The 22,813-nt window shown below is 34.4% G+C and overlaps 1 protein-coding gene across 14 annotated transcripts in view; it reads right to left on the reverse strand.

Annotated features, from left to right (window-relative positions):
- The window catches only part of Liprin-gamma (liprin protein kazrin), a 42,363-nt gene continuing 19,550 nt past the window's right edge, over nt 1-22,813 (reverse strand). The window contains exons 8-20 of one of the 14 annotated variants that reach the window (XR_014878524.1): nt 21,408-21,552; nt 20,608-20,745; nt 16,785-16,875; nt 14,966-15,150; nt 14,454-14,641; nt 7,843-8,052; nt 7,469-7,627; nt 5,362-5,485; nt 5,114-5,258; nt 3,884-4,829; nt 2,422-2,533; nt 1,925-2,217; nt 1-1,462 (exon numbers count right to left, since the gene is read on the reverse strand). Coding sequence is in view for 9 of the 14 variants with exons in the window: in XM_085193855.1 (XP_085049981.1) it covers nt 1,318-1,462; nt 1,925-2,217; nt 2,422-2,533; nt 5,114-5,258; nt 5,362-5,485; nt 7,469-7,627; nt 7,843-8,052; nt 14,454-14,641; nt 14,966-15,150; nt 16,785-16,875; nt 20,608-20,760; nt 21,408-21,552 (1,950 nt within the window). In the remaining 5 variants the exon portion in view is untranslated. Of the gene's footprint in view, nt 1,463-1,924; nt 2,218-2,421; nt 2,534-3,883; nt 4,830-5,113; nt 5,259-5,361; nt 5,486-7,468; nt 7,628-7,842; nt 8,053-14,453; nt 14,642-14,965; nt 15,151-16,784; nt 16,876-20,607; nt 20,761-21,407; nt 21,553-22,813 lie in introns of those variants that run through there. The other 13 variants (XR_014878526.1, XR_014878523.1, XR_014878525.1 and 10 more) reach the window with 13 other exon arrangements.

Here is a 22,813-nt window from a genome sequence, read left to right on the forward strand (position 1 = left end):
TAAAATTTTATATTTTTATTTCAGACATTCACATAATATAGTCGGTGGTAACTCAAACATATCACATACAAATAAAATTACAACTAAAGTTAAAAATTACTGTAACAAAAATAACGAAATAAATCAAATAATAGAAAATAACAATATATTAAAAATCCAAGCTCGATTGACATAAATATGATATAAATTATTTATTCGTACAAATTGACTAAGTAATAATTTACAAAAAAAGAGACGCCTAACTAAAATGTGAATATTAATATTATCACAGTGTTCGGCGATTTTACAGCGAATTAATAATAATAATATGGATAAAATTATATACTTTTAAGGATTAATTAATTTTATATTAAATTACAAGTAATATCCATAAAAGGAATATTCATTTTCATAAGAAAAGTAATTATGATATTTTTTCTCAGTCTGTACCGTCCGTATGAATATTATGATATGCTAAATAGTATGTTAATAACACTGGGGTAAGCTACTTTGGGATTCCTAAGTGATAGGAACATTCGTAATAAAAGTGTAAATACGTTATTATTATACATTTTTAGATTCTTCTGCGTTTAGGTTTGAATCGGAATCTTCATTTTAAAGGTATTATTGAGTCGGTGTTTCTTGTTAGATACTTTTTTGAAAAACGTATAAAAAATTGAACCCTCTTGAAAATCGCCTGGAACGTACGGCTTAGTGGTCAGAGCGCTTGGTTCGAGAGACGCGGGTTCAAATTTTTTATACGTTTTCTAAAATAATACTTTTCTTTCCTAAGTGTAAAACAACACTTTAAAAATGCCAAAAATAGGTACTTTTATTGTTCAAAAACTTAGCAGCAAGTATTAAGATTTTGTTTTAGTATATAAAGATTTTTCTTTGACTTTTTAGTTATAGCTAACTATAGCATTATGATATCTTGAACGGTGTTAAAATGTTAAAATTATGATTTTTATTAAAAAAACTATTTCGTTTTCATTAACGATATATTTATAGGGTGTCCCAAAATTTTGTAAAATTAATCAATTAAATTATTTTTTATTCAATATATTATGTAATTCGATAATGTTGGAAAGAAACCTAATTTCAATTTTGTTATTTTAAAAGGACTTATCGTGAGAAACACTTTTTATTTACTCAGATTATATTAGGATTTACTCATCCTATTTCAATATTCAGCTAAAGTACACTTCAAATTCCAAAAAAAAATTGACCTTTAAATATTTCATCTACATATTATGTGTTTTTCACGTATATTTTACTCATTTTTATTTACCTTTATGAATTGTTTATTTTTACATAAACATGCGTTATAAATTTAATTTAAACTGAAGTTTTACTAGATGCGTTAATGTCACCGATGCTTTTGACGCGCCTGTGTCGTTTTTGCCTGACGGAGGTGTCGTCGCTGGTCTTCGCTGGTAAAGGGGAACTGACTCGATGAGCCTGATCTACTTTGTGGCCATATCTGTGGACAAAATAAAATTTACTCAAAATCCATAATAAAAAATAGATCTGACGTTTCTGTAACTTTTTACAGAGGGACATGTGAAAGTTTTTTTTCAAGTACTCTATATTCTTTCTATTTCCGAGAGAATAAAATTATTAATGTTATTAGTATTGTTTTTGAAAATTTCAATGATTTTGAGAATTTATTTATGTTACAACAATTAAAACTTTTATGTAACTTAAATGTTAAAAAAAATTAAGTTCAATCAAGTAAGTAAACTAGCCTACGAAATTAAAAACATTTTAGAATAATATAAAGTATAACGCGTACTAGGATATGTGTGTGTTACATTTTTTTAAATAGTTAAATATTATGAGTTGAGTAGCAGAACTTAACTCTTCACTTTTTCATTGCAATCAGAGCAAAGAAAATAAATAAACAATTTGCCCGAATGGGAATCAAGCCATACTAATAACTTACCTATGCGTAATATTCGATTCTTTAATATCATTAATGCGTTGCAGGCTGTCTCTCGTCGATACACTGGACTGAGAATATAGACTGAGCGGCGTGTATATTGGCTCGTACTCTTGCAACGTCGGTGGCGGAGCGTACGTCATACTCAGTTGGGAAAGAGTACGCACTGCGATGGGCGGAGAGTATGACATGTAGGGCTGAGTCAGACTCAACACGCTGGAACTCTCACTGGAACTTGATGGCGATGGTCTATCGTGTTTGGGCTTGAGCACGCCTAGTGCACGGGTTATTGAACCCTGAAAATTAATTTCAATATAATTTTATTATGAAAGTAGCGGAGAATTTGGAAGTTAATCCTGAGTTTTTATTAATGTAATATAATCATGTTATATTTAGATTTTTTTGTTAATTATTTAATTATTAGTTTAAATGGTTAATATTTTTAAACTTAATTTTCTTAGTAGTTATTGCTTTTATAAAATTGTAAGTACAAATAGTACCCGCAAACTATGTCTTCTAGAGTCAGCCGTAAAGTCGATTCCCGGCAAACCCGTAGCCACTGATCTCGAGAAGGGCCGCCCCAACATTCTTATTTGATGTCCGAACATATTCCTGCAATTTGGGACCATTTATTATGTCATCCGCTCCGTTGGTACAAATTTGAGAAAACATTGCAGACAGTAAACAGCCAGATAGCGGTCAGCATATTTATCTCTTTTAAACCACTCCCTCAAACTTGTACTAACTTTCAAATATTTTCTAACATAAAAAGCAAACATGCATTTACTATTACAGTTTATTAATTAATTATTTTACATATATCATTTATATTTGACACTCGATGATGGAAATGGTTTATATTAAACGCTGACTTCGAAGAGCTATTAGAAATCAAGAAACTCGGCATAGACACCAAAAGCATGATGCACTTAAAAATATACGAATCATGCTAGTTGTGTACAGTTATGATGACAAAAATGGCCTAAGAGAAAACAAAAGGAAAATTTAGAAATTGACATTACAAAGAATAATACCGTAAAAGTTAAAAGACATGTTCACATTAAGAAAATCATGGTTACTATACTACAACTACAAAAATAAGTATAATATAGTTAATTAAATTATAAAATAACAAAATTCCGAAGTGTATATTATGTTTAATATGTAGGTTTTTCATGTATTTTGTATTATTTGTTATATAAAGAATACAACCGTAGACGTTTACGGTTACGTTAAAATATATATATAGATGCAATTGTGGACGTTCAAATGTATCGACCGTGGGAACAATAATCAGCGCGATATTTTTCTTTGTAATAGAATACGAAAACAACAATCATTAATTACAATGTCTAAATTTAAGACAAGCATATCACTGTGTTTCAAATTAACAAACGTATGGTCCAAAATAAAATATCAATCAATGTTGATGGAAGAAAGAAATTTTGTACGGACAGAGTGGTCAAAGCCCGAAAGGTGCGAACTAACTGCTTCTGCTGACGCTCGGATACTGATGGTTAAATATATGTATAAATTTATTTATTTTTATTAATAGATATTATTTAATATTTTATATTCACGTTACTAGAAAGCTTGAATTAAAAATGTGTTTATAAATTGGTTATATAATACTGAATTATCATTTAATTTGAGTTAAACTTGAGAATGTAAAGCAAGGTTCAATTTATCTTTAAGAATAATATGTAAAACGATACCAACCTTTCAACCCAATTGTTTACAAAATTGGTATTGGAATTATTTCAAATTATAATTTTTAAAATACTTAATTTACAAAATATTTTAGAAAAGTAGTAGTATAAGTAGAATGTCTTTTAATGATTTTTCCATTAATTTATTTTGTGATGACCCAAATCATTAGCACCAAACAATATCCTTACGTCTGCAGAAGCTAAAATGATGATGACAGAGAGGCATTCATGACGTATCCATAAAATGAATTACCGTTCTTTTTCGATGTAAGGATCGCCAAGTTAGGGGTGGTGATGGTCAAGAAAAGAAATTGGCTCGATATCCCTTAGGGTTTATCTTTTTATAAGGATTTATTCACATTTATATGCCAATCGATAATGTTATAGTAAAACTAAAACACCGTTTTAAACTTTACAATACTAATGTATACAAGTCAAAAACATATTTATCTTACAATATTAGTAAATACTATTTATTGTTATAATCCTAAAGCTATTGTGAATGGTTCTGTCTTTATTTCTAATAATATTGAATGATTTTTTAACGGTTTTCTATGTTTTAAAATGTGTTATAATTTAAAATGAAATATTGGAATATTTTTTAAAAAATCTTCGTAATGGGACGTGATCGACCCTCTAGAATAACATAAAGCATTTGATGCCTTTATGTGCTACTTCGTATGTTATACATTGACTAAAATTACAAAATTGATCGTTTTCGAATAACATTAAATGTGACAAATCTTAACTACGCATTGGAGAGTTCTGGGGGCACATCGAATCTAACACTGACATAGACGAAGAGCGATAGATATTATTTTGAAAATTCCATTACGAACATTCATTACTTCTTTGCCAACGAGCCACAATTCCTACTATTTATTACATATCAATCAGTCTTCACCGCTCGTAAAGTTATCACGTAAAATTACAGAGCAATTTGAAGATATGGCTCTAGAAAAATAGGGATATCGCGAAATAATTCGGTGTAAAAATAGCATTTTACTATTTAAGGAAACTTTACATAAGTACAGATATACTCGTATGTATAATATATATTGTAAGAGGACATCGAAGCGACATTTATTTTCTGAAGGAAAGCTTTTTGATTTTTTTGGATTTATCTTTGTTTTGTGGACAACATGGATGCTCGGGCAGCCTCCACTTGCAGTTCTTCCACCTGGCAAAATATCGTATACCTGCAGGATTGCACCTTATATTATAATCATCTACAGGCAATACGCTTATGGCAGTACTATTCTTCTCATGCAATATTTTTTTCATAGTATTATGTGTTTTTAAATCTTTTTACAATGTTAAATACCAGAATTAACGAATATCGAATAAATTTTCTTTTCTCTTAACTTGTCTTTTGGCCGATGAATTTATCAATATTTTGATAAGTTATGTATTATGTAATGTTAAAATAAATGCTTCATAGAGTATAATAGTTTATATTACATTTTAATATTTCAATATGTACCTTGCGGGAATGACTAGAGCGTCAAATTCAGCCACCAAATGTCTCCGTATTATACTTTTAGATGGTGGTATCCCCAGTGCTGTGGCCATTGTTTCTCCTGTGAATGATGGTTCTAGGACCACCAAACCACCATGCACTCCGCTATCTAAAATAATTAAATTAAGTTACTATTTCTTATATTTGATTCTGGCTTAGATCTACTTGAATTGTTTATCTCATTCAATAATTGAAATTAAACTATTTCTCACCTTTAAGATTATCAGCGAATTCACCTAAGTCAATGTTATGTGCCCAGCGAATAAATCTTTGGTTGGTCCACACAAGAGGATCTGCATCTACATTTTCACATTGATGACGCCTTACTGCCAAAGCCTAAATAATATAACGTTAAAGTTAATAATTTAAAAGAACTAATTTTTTTAAGTTTCACATTTATAGCAGGGTAGGCAGATGGAACCCCTTTTCTACCGAATTCTGATGCATAGGGGCGGACCTCGACGTCGCGTTTTGCCTTATTACCAAAGCGAGAAAAAGAATATATTAAATGTCTTATTTTTTTATTATATTCATTCATTCATTTAGAAGTCATAATGCATACTACCGTATTATATGTTAAACCTCATCTTTATCTCTTGAGTCAATTTAGCAAAAAATCTTACAGTAATGTTCCTCAAAAGGTTTAATAAATTCAAATTCAAATTCAAAATATTCTTTATTCAAATAGACTATTATAAGCACTTTTGAATCGTCGAATGAACATATGAACAAAAAGCTACCACCGGTTCGGAAGGCAGTTCTGCTGAGAAGAGCCGGCAAGAAACTTAACAGTTGCTCTTTTCAAAATCAATGGTACAATCACAATCTGTTACATTAGCTGGCAGCTATCCTGCATTACATTCAATAGACATTAATTCCATACATGTTTGTCCTCTAAGTATTCTTGAACAGTGTAATAAGCTTTACTTGTCAGAATTTTTTTTACTGATATTTTAAATTTTGGAAGTGGCAAATCTAGAATACACTGTGGAATTATATTATATACACGTTTTAATATAAAATTATAGCTAGACTGTCAAAAAATAAGCTAGATCCTTAAAGTGTAACGACAATAATTCATATCAAATTATTAAATATAGCAAAGATAAACGAGGAAAAATTTTGTTCAATGTCATTGCGGAATTCAAAGAGGGCTTGAACAAGAAATGATTAATGGTGTCAGCATTACCAGGGCCGGAGATATACGAGACAGTTTATAAGGCCGAAATCACACTATGCATTAAATATATGTACTCGTATATGCTTATGAACGCTCCTAGTAATATCTAATTATGTTATCATTTAATTATTCTAATTATTTCATCTAGGTTTATGTATTATATTTTTAATTACAAAAGCTACTGAATGGATTTAGATGAAACTTTACAGTAATATAGTTTGTACGCCAGAATAATACATAAACTACAATTCGTCACGTTTTTGTATAATTTGTTCATAAATTTAAACGAGCCAAGCCGTGTTTGAATGGCTAGTACACTATGTACTCATTAAGATGTAATTTTATACCATTTTTTTTTATTTCATCAGAGATATTCAGCTTTTAAACTATTTTTATTATTACTATTACTTTATTTCTAGAAAAAATGTATTACAGAATATAACACAAGTTGAATTGAAAATAACTTTTTGCAAAACGGACCTTGTCATATGAATACGATAGTTTTAAATGTCACATAACGTCCTCGTGTTCGCAGAGCTCACAGCTTGCCGCGAGGCTGTTTCGACTGATGTTTGTAAATCTCCTAAGAGTCTCCAGTACAGTCATTTGTTTACTCTTGCCTTATCTTTCCTCGTTTATCGTAGCGAACTGACTGTTTGCTTTTTAAGTTAAACAGATTTAAATTCTCCTTGCGCATTTCCACAATTTATATAGAGTAAATATCAAGGAATACAGCTTATTATATATTCTTTATAATAGCTTTATAATACTGCAGTAATTATAAGAGTAGAAGTAGGTATTAGATCCCGAGGGATAGGTCTAGATACTAGATCAGTCTTGTTAATGAGGCTGTGCTATATAAGCGGGACTGCTAAGTAATGAGACCTATCCCTGAGATTGACACACTTTGGACTGTCCAGTCCCGGAGATTACAAAGTGAATAGACTAATATATATTATAACATACTAATATATATTATTACGAGAAACAAACTGTAATAAATTTTATAAACTATCAGCTATTTTTAATTACAATTTCATAATAACTGTTCTGTAATTATATATTAGTTAATTAGTAAGTTTAGTTATTTATTTGCCTTTTTACCTGAAATGCATAAGTATGAGTTGCAAAATACTTACTTGTCTATCATATTTCATGATTCTCAAAAGATGTATTCCGTGTACAATAGAAGCTTGGTGGAATTTTCTGGTAACTCCAAGATATTTTTCCAATTCCTTTTTACTGATGGTATCCAACATCCTGGCGTCTACCAAATTCGCCAAGAATGACTCGGCATACTGTTAAAATGGTTAGTAACCTCCACTTTAATTTAAAGTAAAAGCAGTTACAATTAACGTATAAACTACAGAAACCAAGTGTTATATCCATTTATTATGTTATAATATTTTTTACACTTTTTAATCAAGTTTTCTTTAAAATAATAAGTCTGCATGCAAGTTAGTACCCAATACTTAATTTACATCACCATAAAACTTAACGAAAGTGAACTTACTTGTGATAATCCCAAATCTGGCAACCACTCGGCGGCCACCCAAGCGTGAGTCAACTGTCCTATACTGGGGTTCCTCACGAGGTCTGGTCTCCTCCTCTCTTCGATGGCAAGCCGCAACTTCTTCCTATGCATCGGTTGACTGATCCCCAAGCCCACTTCTAAGTCGCTGTCAGTCAGCTCGAGCAGAACCTGCCCATTCAAAGCACGAATCTAGAAACAACCAGAACACAATATTTGACGCTTTACTGCGTCAATTCCTTACTATACGTACTAAAATAATTTTCTGATTTTTATTTTTTAACTAAAAATTGTGATAGTTTCATAATTTACGCAAATCAAATCAAATTTTATATAATGTAGTTATTAAAATAATTGAGTGTTATATATTTCTACTATCGTCTTCTTCTTCTTCCTCCTGGCATTAATCCCGGCTAATTGCCAGGGTCTGCCTTCCTACACAACCTACTCCACTTTGCACGATCTTTTGCATCCTCGGTGGTTAGACCATTGGCTCTCATGTCCTGCATCACGACATCCAACCAGCGCTTCCTTGGGCGTCCGGGAGGTCGCACCCCAGGGACTGGTATAGCAAGGCACTTGCGTCCGACGTAGTTCTTAGGCCGGCGCGTAACGTGGCCAAACCATCTCAAACGACTCTCTTGGAGCTTATCCGCTACGTCACGGACCCCAAGACTACCTCGAATGAATGTGTTGCGTATGCGGTCAGACCGCGTTACGCCGCACATCCACCTCAGCATCTTCATTTCCGTGACGTGAAGCTCCTGAGTGTGCCGAGATAGTGCTGGCCAACATTCGCTGCCGTATAAAAGAACCGGTCGGACGATGCTCTTGTATATCAGCCCCTTGAGCTTGGGCGGTATTCTGCGGTCGCAGACCACACCAGTGACCTCCCGCCATTTGGCCCAGGCAGCGCTTATCCGGCCATGGACATCGTGGTCGATGCCTCCAGACTCGTGCATAACGGATCCAAGGTACCTGAACTTCTCCGACTTAACGGCTGGCTCAGGACCTATAAGGATGGTGCTCGAGTCCCGGCTCCCGCAGGCCATGTACTCTGTCTTCGATACATTTAGTTTAAGACCGCCGTTCTCAAGCGTACCCTTCCAGAGGTTCACTTTACGCTCCAGCGTCAGTCGGTTCTCGGCAATGAGTGCTATGTCGTCGGCATACATCATCAGCCATGGAGGCTGGTCCTGGATGTGAGCCGAGACAGTATCGAGCACTACATTGAATAAGAACGGACTAAGAGCCGAGCCCTGGTGAACCCCCACCGTAATCGGGAAGGGTCTAGTGTCGCCAACAGCAGTCCTAACCATAGAAGCGGAATCGTGGTACATGTCTCTGATAATCTCAATATAGGCCTCAGGGATCCCTTTGGATCGCAATGCCCACCAGATACACTGACGAGGCACACAGTCAAAGGCCTTCTGCAGATCTAAAAAGGCCACATGCAGAGCTCTCCTTTTTTCCCTGTATGCCTCCATCAAAGTTCTGAGGGCGAAAATGGCGTCCATGGTGCCCGATCCTGGCTGAAATCCATATTGAGACTCAGAGACAGTACACTCTCGGCGGAGCCTGAGGTCGATCATGCGCTCGAAGAGCTTCATGGTATGACTCATAAGCTTAATGCCCCTATAACTACCACAATCTTGAACACTGCCCCTTCCTTTGTAAATAGGGGTAATGAAGCTAAGCCGCCACTGATGCGGCATCTTACCAGTGTTCAAGATATGGTTAAAAAGGTCAGTAAGCATGAGCACACCAAGAGAGCCCAACGATTTCCACGCTTCGATCGGAATGTCGTCAGGTCCCACCGCTTTTCCGTTCTTCATGCGTCGAAGGCAATTACGTGTTTCGTCAAGGGTTATTGGGGCAATAAGTCCGAGGTTAGGCGGTGGGTCGTGATGAAGACTGCATGGGTGCTGAGTATTCAGCAACTCCTGGAAGTAGCTTCTCCACCTCTCCTTCACAGAGGCATGACTACAGAGCAGCGTGCCCTGGGAATCTTTGACGCAAAGACATTTTGCGATATCTTGCGTCACTTTATCCCGGGAACGTGCCAGTTTGTAAATGAGCTTCTGCCCCTCCACAGTTTCAAGTTTATCATACAATGGTGACAAACTTTCACTGCGGGCTCTGGCTACAGCTCTTTTACAGGCACGTTTAGCTACTGTGTACTCCAGTCTGTCTTCAGGAGAGTTGGATTCCTGCCACTTCTTAAAGGCAGCCTTCTTTTCACGAGTCACCTCCTGCACCTCGTCATTCCACCACCATGTCTCCTTGTCGATGACACGTCCTCCCCTAGAAAGGCCAAGAACTCGCCTGCCCGCCGCAGTGATTGCCGACTGAGCCCGATCCCAAGCATCCTGAGCAGTCTCGGTGTTCGTCGAAATATCGTGACTTTTCACCTCTGCCAGGAAGTCGGTCTGCATCGGTCCATTCAGCAACCACCACTTGATCCGAGGCCTACGTTTCTCGGCTACTTTCTTTTTCGGAGTGACGTTAAAGTCCATGACAAGAAGACGATGTTGGGCCGTTAGGCTTTCGCCTGGAATGACCTTACAGTTAGTTACCCTGCCCATATGACACCGTCTGGTCAATAAGTAGTCTATTTGAGTTGAGTGGGACCCGCTCTTATACGTGATAAGGTGCTGAGAATTCTTTTGGAAGAACGTATTCACGACGGCCAGATCAGACGCAATACAGGTTCTCAGAATGTTTTCTCCCTCTGCATTGCGAAGACCGTGCCCAAAACCCCCGTGAACACGTTCATACGGCTCAGCAGCCTTACCGACGTGCCCGTTCAAGTCCCCCCCAACTAAGACCACTTCGGTAGACGGCACAGCAAGTAGCACCCCTTCATACTGCTCCCAGAATGTCTCCTTTTCGGCCGCGCTACATCCCGCCTGGGGAGCATAGGCACTGATTAAGTTTGTGATAACGCCCTCAGTCAGTACCCTCACTCGCATCAAGCGGTCGGAGCGACGGTCAACTTCAAGGAGCCCATTCTGAAGCTCTTCAGAAAGCACTACCGCTACACCGTTTCTACCCGAAGGTGACCCAGTGTATATAAGCCGGTAACCCTGTCCGATGTTACGGGACTTATTGCCCTTCCAGCGAGTTTCCTGGAGGAAAGCACACTGGACCCGACGTCTCATGAGTACATCTGCGAGTTCCCTGCATCGTCCGGTTAGAGAGCCAATATTCCACGTTGCAAAGCGGAGTTTTCGTCTGGGTACTTGCGTCTTTAACCGTGCCCGTACTTGACACGGTAGCCCTTGCCCACTTGTCGCAGGTGTAGGGCGATGTGCCTGCGCGTCGTTTTGCGGCGACGCCCTAGCCGTACCCAGTCTTTTCTTAGTCCGTTTCATGTACTGGCGGTTTGCGGTTTTCGTGGAGCGACTGCCGTCTGACCTCCAAACCCCTTTGTGGGGAAAACCGAAGGGAGAGGAAAATAGAAGGGTAGGATAGGAAAAGGAAGGAGGGAGCTAAGGAAGGAGGAGAGGGGGGGGGACACCATTCTTACGGACTGGATGAGGATATAAGAATGGCGGCTCGAGGATCCGGGGTCGCGTACCCGTATGCCCACAAACCAATATCGGACAGATATTAGTCTGGACACCCTCTGAAACAATATTTCTACTATCGTATATATCCTAATCGTTTTTATTGTCCTAATTACATAAATTGGCGAAACCACTGACAGAACCACGTAAGGTATTATAAATAAGGTTTTAACTAATAAAAAAATTCAATATATTTATTAATTTACATTTTAATAATGTCTCGTTACTTCCCGTTCACAGAGCCGGGTAATATGATTTTCATATAAAATATGAGGTACTCGATGTCGGCGGCGTTGTATAAAAAGTCGAGATAGTGTCAGGTTTACGAGCTCCAAAATGAATTTTCGATGTTCATAAAGTAATATGAAAAAGCTATATTCTCTATTAGATGTGTTATTATTTATCTTTCATAAGCACACAGTACGAGCACGTTGTATACGTATAATATAATTTTTATTTTAAATTTCAGGATGTCACAGTACTCGTAAAATATCAAGAGCACGTAAGATTTTAATTAGTAAGTTTTAGGTCACATGCGGAAAACAAAAGCAATAATAATTTTAACGTGTGATATGAATGATAGAATTACAAAATACCTACCAAGATATATTCTTATATATGTACAGTAATAGATATTTCCTTGGTTTATGTAGTGTAAAAGCTTGTAAATAGCTAACTTATAATAGAGTTGTATTATATATATTATAAAAAAATATGTTTTACACAAGTCATATAAAGATGCAATAAATATCTTTATTTTTTTTAACGATAACTTAAATTTATACGAATCGTTGCGTTTCACAAGAACAATAGTTCTTGTGAAATATAATAATATACAGTAATATTTCAAATCAATTCCAAGGTATTTAATTTGCTCGCGGTGTCTCCTTTCAATTCTACCACTTAAACGGGATTCAAATGGTTGTTTCCCGATATGAAATAATTGTCCTCAATATTAATAACATCACGAACCGCGAACCGATAACAGACGTGGTTTGAATAAACAATACGACGAGACTGTGAATTTATCAAAGGACGCTTTTCTAACTCAATTTCCATACAAATGTGATAAAATTATTATTCTGAATATTTTGTTAACATTTTTTTTGTTTGGATGTGCCAAATACATATACACATTTAATAAAGTCGGTAAACGGTTCGAGTAATAATGTAATCTTAGTGGATAGATTGTTAGGATGATAATAAAAATACGTTTATATCTATTAACATAACATTATTACTTTTCTAGTAACAAATAAATAAAAAACAAAATTTTGTTGGAGAAAACGGAATATTCTAAGCACCTAATTATTAAATTATTATAAAAATGTAAAGACAAGGTTGTATAGACAGATAAACTTAAGTTTTAACGATTAATAATTGTATCACTCTAAATATATACTCTGTGGCATGAAAACTAATATTAGTCGTATGTGAAAATTTTCCCAAATACTATGCTATTCACAATCCATACATTAGAGCTATGATTTGTCTAATAATTAATGATCGAGCGAGCATACTAACAATGCACCCATTAATTCTACAGTACAGTTTATTTAATTACAGTAGCCAAATAAAGGTTATCCCGCAACTGCATATGTAACAAACTGAACTAAACAAATAGCCAACGAAAACTTTTCACAGGTACTAATTATGTTTGTTAATTAAATGTTCGAAATTAGTTTTACCTAATGATAGACCAACAAGCCTAAAAGTAATTATTGAAGTTATTTATGTAGTGTTGTTAAAGTTTTTATGACGTTCTCTTTTGATAGTCTAATGTGCTAGGGTATTTTTATGAAAATATTAGTGTTATGTAAATATTTCAACTTCTGTTTAGAATGTTTACGCTTCACGCTACACCCGCATGTATTATGGTAGTCAGAGGGAGGGAGCTCCCCACTTTCCGCCAAATTCTGGAGGCATTGCGTGTTGAGTAGCGGTGCGGTAGTCAATCCCGTGCTTTGCGTCGAAACAAGAGCGAAAAATAATATATGACATTATTGAATATTTTATTTCCTTGCGTGGGAATCGAACCTTCAAATTCTCGTATTAATTTTAAATATACCATTAAACATCTGCCCATTCGATATAAATAATTACTTTATAATTCACCTTCCATACCTACTACCTAGCAATATATACCAGATAAATCAAAATGATTGGTAGGTACATAATATCGTATTATAGATTTTACTTATCAGTAAAAAAAATCTTCACGCTGTTTCCCGCACATAGCAGGGTTACAGCAAGGGGACACTTATCAGTAGTTTGTAGATATAGTGTCATATGATATTTATTGACGTGACATACCTCTTATATACCTTACTGAACTATTATATGTCATTATGACAATTTGACGTATCATTTATGTCACACTGACGAGGGTTTTGAGATATCGTAAGACATGAAGTTTCCTCAACTCACCTTTTAAACTTTTCTGCTGATATTATGATCGTAAAACGGTAATAATCTTTCACCATTTCTAATTATTTTTCCTTAACTTTATTTTTTTATATGTAAAGAAAAATCTTGACATTTTTTTTAAATATTTAAAATTCTCATTGAATTAATTATATATTATCAAGTATTGCTATCCTATATTTTATTTATAAATTACAAAATAAAGTAAACAAAATATAACTGAAAACAGACTATGTAAAGGCAGTTATACATGTACAATACTTTTAAAAATACTTAAAAATTGTATTTTAACTTCACATGTAACAGCAGCAAGGTAAGCGGGGAGAACCTAGGAACCTAGTATTAACACACTGTATTCCCATTCAAGCACTCCCGTTCCCCACTTTCCGCCCAATTCTAATGGCATTTCTTGTTAAATGGCAACTTAACTCTGCGCTTTGCCTCGCTACCAGAGCGAGGAAATGAAAATATTAAGTATTTTATTTCCTCGAATGGGAATCAAACCCATAACCTGTCGCATTTACAGTCGCACGCATCACAACTGACAGATAACCATAAATGTAGGCATTTTATTATTATTATTATTCTTTTTTGACCAACCTTGCCACTTTTAACGTTATCGGCCACAGCAGCTGCATACTGCGGCATGCCCAGCGCGAGCTCGAGCCAGGCTATAATGGCGGGTGCTCGCCATCTCGACAGCGGAAGCGAGGCTGCCTCACGTAGCGCCGCCTCGCTGCCTAGAGGCGACCATGCGCGAGTGCTACCTGTGCCGGCGTACACCGGCTCTACGGAGGTATTATAGGTAATTTAGCTCTAGTCTATAGTATGGTCGACGAGTCTTGGCCGCTCTGAAGTTAAGCTTTGTGTTAATAATAAGTAGGCGTAAGTTTTGTGTAATAATAAATAGTTAATTTTGTGCATTGTTCACTCGGAAAGTTGTCTGGCGGAACAAAACGTAACACATTGTCTCGACACCAGATCGAAGACATACAAATATTAAATATTTCATTTTCTCAAATGGGAATCGAACCAACAACCATTCGCATTGACACTCACATGCCGGCCCCCAATTTCTTTATATAAAAAAATATTTTAAAATAGTATCATACCGCTTTCATGTCCACTGCTAACCGCACTACCAGATTTAGTGCGGTGTCGGCTCCGGGCGAACACACGAGATATCGAGCCCCAAGCTGACCCGCGGCCCCTGCCCCCCTTAGAGCCGCTCGGACGAGATCTCATTCCAACCAGCCCCGAGTCACATTCACCTGGACTTGACAGTTGCTCTACTGACCTGAACATGAAGATTTATTTTGCGTGTTGTATTTTTTTAAAACGTTTTATTTTACTTTATTATTATAAAATAAAGTGAAAACAATTGGAAATCTCTGATATTTTAACACATTTAAGAATTAAAAGTTTTACCTATGTATATAGATAATAACTTTAATTGAATGATTTAAAAAAATATTTGAATAAAGCCTATAATTAGTAATATGCTTACACGCAAGAATTGATTATAATTTTAAAGAGTTGCAATATTTACAGAATTGCCTATAATGCTACTAAAAACAATATTTTTCTATAATTATAACTACAAGATCTTAATCTTGTATTTTCGACATGAAACAAGAAAAACAAAATTATTACTAGAGTCTTTGATAACAATATGAATAATAATAATTCATATGGTACGTTGGGAAAGGTTACATAGTTTGTAAGTCAAGTAGAACGAGCTAAGTTGAGACATTTCTTGCGTTCCAGACGGCGCGGGCCCGGGCGGGCGGCGTGAAGCATTCATTTATCATCGATAATGTGTTCCGAACCTAATACTCATATTACTTAAGAAAACTCGTTAGAGTCCCGAACTAATAATTTTCTACTCTTAATTAAATATTCTTAGAACTATTTATCAGTTAATTTCATTCATTACTTGCAATATGTATGGATGTTAAATTTACATGTTTTTTCATTATAATATAGACATTAAGTAATCAATATATTCCGATCTTATTATTTTCTCTATCTACCTCCTTTATTAATATAAGGAAATTAAAAAAAATGAGAGTTCCATTCTTCTACATTAAGTTAAAACACCTATTATAATCTCCACAGCTTTGTATAAACAAAAAAGAAACTTTTCTATTTAAGAGAAAATAAAGTGTTTCACGATAATATATATTTTTCTTTTCCTTTTTACAACCATTAATATTTAAGTTGTTCAAAGTTTCACGACACCTAGAGTCTCGAGAGAGTTATTTGGTTAAAACCGTCTAGGTAAAATGCAGTAACGGGTCACCACGTCTCGCTTTTTTGTCGCCTTAACGTCGTGGCTTGATGTTCTCAGCCTATATTGTAACGTTATGGAGAAATATTTTTTTTATATGGTAGTTAAATTATTTTCTAAGAAAATAAGGAAATTGCAAGCAACTTTCTAGATGATGACCAATTCAATTAACATTTTATATTAGACTAAGTTTCCCTTTATAATAAAACATAATATGAAAATCAATATAAAATATGAAACAATTTATAAAGTTAAAATTTCATTCAAAATAAGCTCAGTGTAATTTTGCTGAGTACTTCCGCTGTTAAATTAGTTGCCGGGGGCGGGAACTTGTTTAATATAATATAATATAATATTTGAATATTTTTAAATAGACATCACATTTAAATTAAAAAAAAATAATAATTATAATAGATATTAAAAAGTGCATATTGTATTTACTATGAATTTATAATAAATATCAATATATTTTTTTTAATATCACGCCGTATTATGCGTAGCTGGGTAGGCAGAAGGAACTTGGGAACCTAGGAACTAGGAACTTAGGAAGTATTAAGGCACACATTTGCCATTAAGACACTTCCGTTCCCCACTTTCCACCAAACTTTGGTTTTTAGTATAATGCTTATAATATTACTAACCTCGATAAGGATCCAGCATCTATAGAGCGAGTGAATGATGAAGCGCTGTTGTGCGGTGATAGCGTTGGACTGCAGTCGCGAGGAGTGCTCACTGTTGACAATAAATCATTCATTTATGATTAAAATATATAAGAAATTGCATCTTCAATATTATGTAGATTAAAAATAATAAACTATTCCACTGTTTACTTAATATTGTTCATTGGTAGATGAACTTTTCCTTGTTTAGTGCTTTTGAATATATTTTTGGAAAATAATTTTAGTAATAACTATCATAGTGATATAATTTAATTTTTTAGAGTCACGCTTTATCCCGCACACAGTGGGGTAGGTATCTCTATACCTACTAAAAAAATGAGAGTTCCATTCTCATTCCATTCGGAGTGTTTTAACACCAGGTTCTCTAACCTGGTGTTAAAACACTCCGTTCCCCATTTTCTGACATATTCTGGTGGCATTGCGTGGTGGAACTCAACGCTGCGCTTTCCCTTGGCACCAGAGTGGGAATCGAAACCAAAATCTGTCGCCTTTAGAGTCACACTTTGTGCTCCTGCGCCTCACTAGCACGATATATGCACAGTGAAATTAAAAAAAAATCCCACATTCTCAACTGTACTACGACGATTCTTTAATTTACAAAATTAACATATGATAAAAAATAAAAAAAATAACGGTTTTTTTCTTTTTTTAAGTATTTTTTTATTAAAAGTACAAGTGCATGGTTTATTGAAAGTGGTTGTAATAAACATGTATTCAATTGCAATGTAATAAAGTTGGCTGACTGCAACGCTACTACAGTTTACTGGCCGTTGCGAGCGACCCATTGTTCGAGCTTATCTTTACTTGCCAGCACGGGACAGTGGATAATAGATATATTTGCAATCCAACAGATTATACCCAGATCAAACAAAGGTATATATATATATATAATTAATATAAAAACAGTTTATCGATGTGGATGTTCGTTCGTTCGTTCGTGTTAGTTCTATGTATTCGTAATACTCGTATTAAATTAGGCCTACGAGCTACATAGCAGCAGGAAATGTGCCACACGGTGCAATGTTTTTTTTTTTACTTTTGTTTGATACTTCTTTTTCCCATTTTATGGCAAATTTTGGAGGCGTGATAAATGATGGAACTTAACGCCGCGTATAAAATGTTATTTTTTTAATATAGATATTATGTAAAAATTATTCCTAAAGTAATATAAAATTTTCTACATGCAAACATATTTTTAAATGAAGATGATGTTACCCATTTATTATAAAAGATTGAGAATAAATGAGAAACATCCTTTTTAATTAACGCAAATTTAAATTCAAAGTCTATGGACACTCAAAGAAGCTACCCTCAATGTTTTTTTTTATACAGAAATTATAAAATAGAAAAATATTATGACTACAAAGATATTTCTTTATAAAATAAAATTCATTTAGAATTTTTCATATTTCCTATATTTTTTTTATAGAAAAAAGAAATTATTAATTATGAAATACCTCATGTAATTTATTAACTTTGAACTTAAACCGCAATTGTGGTTAAAATAACGAAAGGAATTCCTATAGGATTAATTATAATAACGAGTTTAAAACTTCATGAGACCACGAAAAGTATCACATAAATATAATTTTCTCAATATTGAACACTTTGCATAATATAATGACTTTAAAAACTGGAGTTGTTAACTCGCTTTTAGTGAAATGTACAAAATTAAAATTCAAGCCTTACGCCTGATAGTGATTTTAATTTATTAAAATTGTTATTGTTTCTCCGCTCAGTGAAAACATGGAATGGAAGAGCATTTTATAAAAGCCTTTTTTATTTTTAAAACTAGGCAGACGTAATGGCTCGTTTTGTGGAGGTAAATTACGATTTAACTTGGAATATGTTATTTTCAATTTCACGCTCTATCTAGACGCAGAAGGGTAAGTAGAAGGAGCGTAGTGCTTAGACACCCTGCTTTCGTTTTCACATGAATTTTAAATATTAAATATTTCCTCGAGTGGGAATCGAATCCAAAGCCTGTCACGTTTTTAGTCACACGCTAGTGCCCGCCTGTCCTCAATTCAGTAGAAATGTTCTAATTTATTACTATATACATATTCAAATAGCTTTAAATGTAAGCAAAATGTACTGTAATTAATTTATTGTTGATAAATGAACACAACATTAATTATGAATGATAATAGAATGCTTAGCTCCAAAACATTTAAGATTTATGTTTTATTCAATAACTAGCGACCCTATTGCGGCTTCGCCCGCTTTTACTACTGGATTATTCATATAATGTATGTTTGCAAATCACTTAAGTTAATGTGAAAATTAATTAAACCCTAATGCAACCCGCATTTTCGTAGTTTCAATAACGATTTTCCAATTGTTTTACACAGCAAGGATTTTTTAGTAGGTACCGTAATTTTATATCTGTGATACTAATCTTTTCAAGTACTTATTAAAATATATTTAAATTACTATTTTTAGATAGTTAAATGACATTAAATAATACATTCAACTCGAATTATCCAATACGTGCAAACGCATCTAAATCTTCGTTGCTATAAAGGCAGGCGGGTTTTTTTTTTCGAGCTTGTGGTTAATGCTGAAGAGGGTACTCTGTCCCTGATGAAAAGCAAGCACTACGTGGCTGCCTGTGACGAAAATTAAATAGAATGCATCGGCCGGGAATTGAACCCGGGCTGCCCGCGTGGCAGGCGAGCATTCTACCACTGAACCACCGATGCGTGTAAGGCAGGCGGGCGCGGCGGACTCGTTTGTATAAGCATAACGTCGCGAGGCGCGTTTCGCAGCAAGGATTTTTTGATATTGTAACAACTTCTAAAGTACTTATTAAAATGAAAAACAGAAAAGACAGTTTTGATCTACATTAAATGGCCAACGTAACTAATATACTTATTTATATGCTGAGAGTAAGGGATAAGTGAAACTTGACTCGATACAGCTGATTTGTGAACGGCGTGATGTGTCAATAATTAAATGCGTTTTTCTCTAAAACTATTTGCAATTTCGAAATAGTTTAAAAAGCAAATTTTATCTTCGTTTAACGTAGAAATTTAATAAAGTATTTTAAAGGATAAGGATTAATACCATTATGGAGAAATATCCCTCACAATAAAAAATATATTGAAATTACTATTTTTAGACAGAAATATGATCACTACACGTTATCCTTAAAAGATAAAAATATGCTCTCGCGGACTTTTTTGTAGATCTTATTAAGAGGAATAATACTCCAGTACATTTTTTTCATGTAGTATTTACCATTAAAGCAGCGCATGCGCCAAAGTGTATCAGCGGGTAGGACTTTATACACATTTATCGTATTTATGTTAATTTACATAAGAATGTACAAATAATAAACTATATATAAACCTTCCCTGAGAAATACTCGACCTAATGGTGAAAACCGCATCCAAATCCGTTGAGTGGTTTAGAAGAAGAAGAGTTAGAAAGTTCAGACAGACACAAAAAGCGACTTTGTTTTATAAGATATAGGAAGTTATTTATTATATAGAAATTATAAATACAATCAGGAAATATTTCATGATGTTTAGGTTTTTTTAATGTAAAATCATGTTTGTATAACACTCGATTCTTTGTTCCAATAGACAGAGATAACCTAATGTTTAGACACTTCCCTTTTGTTTTTATTAATCCAATAGACCGTCGTTGCGCAGTGGCACAGAGTGTGATTGTAAATGCAAAGGTTGTGAGTTTGGTTTCTCGGGGACGAATAATTTAATATTATAATTTTCTCTCTTGGATAACAAATATTATTTAAAAAATACATATAATTTATACTTACGCTGATATATAGGATGGGCGGAGGACACGAGCGAAGCGGCGTCAGTATCGTAGGGATCTAGAGTCGGCGGTATACCCTCTGCTGTTGAGTCAGATAGGTTCCCACCGCACACCGACGTAGCGCCGCCATCACTGCTACCTGTCACTGACACGGCTTTATTACAAAAATATTATATTTTGAACTAGCTTTTATTTAACTTTTAATTAATAAAATTTTATATTAAATGTTTTAAAATTGTAAAATATTTATATGATATACAACATATATTTGTACATATACGAAAGGTTAAATAAAATTTTAAATACATGAACAGATTAACTTTATAATTTTTAATCTTTCTGAAGATATATTTTTGAACGAAAAAGTTTAAATATTATGAATACGAAAATTAACATTTATAAAGATCATTTAGTAAGTTTATACTGCAGTCGCAATATAAAAGGTTATAAAATAACATACAAAATTAATTTCTTTCTTCTATAAAAACTTATTTCAATTATCAGCAGCTAACATAAAATCTGGAACTGAATTGCAATCACAGTGTCCGTATGTTCGTCAAACCGGGTTGTTAAATTAATATGGTTTTCATAACATTCTACCTTTGATAGATCTGTTATTTGGCATAAATAAACATTGATATTTAGATATGTAGTCTATTTTTTTTCACGTTTTAGCCCAAAAATAAAAATATTTGTCTAAAATCTACATGTCTCTCATAGAAAAATGGTCAAAAATAAAATGTCCTGGGAAATGAATGAATGCCAATAAAGCTTTCTATTTCGTAATGTAGAGACAGTAACCTCTAACTCCGGAATCAGCACTGCAGCTACCTCTATCGCCGATCAGGCCTGATGGTCCCCCAAGTAGCATAGGTGGTCCAATTCCTAGTGAAGCGACGCTCTCGCCCTCTGATAGGCATCCAGCAGCTTGTAATTGTCTTCGAGCCTAAAATAAATATTGTTATTTAAAAATATTATATTAAATATCTTGGGACAACTGTGAAGTGTGGTGTGAAAAGCGAATGTGTCGCTTTTAATAAAAAAATGTGAATAAATACTAATACTGAAATATATTCCTTCTGAACAATTATTATATACCTACCGTGTTATTACAACGACCCACAAAGTGCCTATAATTTACATTTGATTGCAAAAGGCTCACAAAGCTCGGTCACCGAGGTATACTCTTAGAACAAAAGCTATTGTTGGATAATGAATACACAATATTTTATTCGCAAATTATTAAATAAAATTTATTTTTTCTATATAAAATAATAAATTTTATGTTACTTTTTGAATTATGGTACTTAAAGTTTGAGTTAAACAGCTTAATATTCTGTACTTAGGAAAGTACGAACTACTAAGCTTCGGTATGTTCTATCCTCGTCGCTTCCCTATTAGATAAATTTAAATTAAATATACATATATAGGTTACTACATTTAACTAATATACGATTTTTAGTTTCTGTATCTCGCATTTAGCAGGGTACGCGGAGGGAACCTTAAACCTAGTGTTAATGCACTCTATTCTAATTCTATTAAGACACTTTCGTAATTCCGGTGCCCACTTTCCGCCGAATTCTGGAGGCACTGCGGGTTGAGTAGCTTAACTCAACGTGTTTTTTGGCTCGATACAAGATTTTTTGTCTCCATACAATTAAAAAAAACAAAAGATTACAATTTGATAAAATAATTACAGTCTACCGCTGTTTCCAACTTTTAAGCGATCAAATTATCCTCAATATCGAATTACGTAAACAATTCCTCTTAATTTTCTTCGATTTACCGAAAGAGGCAATTTGAAATTGTAATTAACACCGGGTGTTGCTGATCGATAGGCACAGTCGAACCTTACACGTGGCACCATTACATACTAATATATACATTCTTGTATAAATATAAATATTTCTTTATAAATAAATAAAAAATAAAGCTTGACACTAGATCCCGCATACAGCAGGGTAAGCAGAGAGAACCTAGTGCTAAAACACTCCCTCCGTTCCCCAGTTTCCGCCAAATTTTGAGTGGCTTAACTCATCGCTGGGCTTTTGCCTTGGTGCCAGAGCGAAGAAATGAAAATGTTAAGAAATAATAATGCATTTCCTGGAGTGGGGATCGAACTCACAACCGTCGCGTTACAATTACAACCTTGTGCCTTTGCGCCCCTTCAGCCTCTATAAATAAATAACAAAAATAACATATCAACT

Source organism: Heliconius melpomene, chromosome 12 (genome assembly GCF_056956725.1).
Source record: "Heliconius melpomene rosina isolate 202511_hmr_F chromosome 12, ASM5695672v1, whole genome shotgun sequence".
Classification (NCBI taxonomy): Eukaryota; Metazoa; Arthropoda; class Insecta; order Lepidoptera; family Nymphalidae; genus Heliconius; species Heliconius melpomene.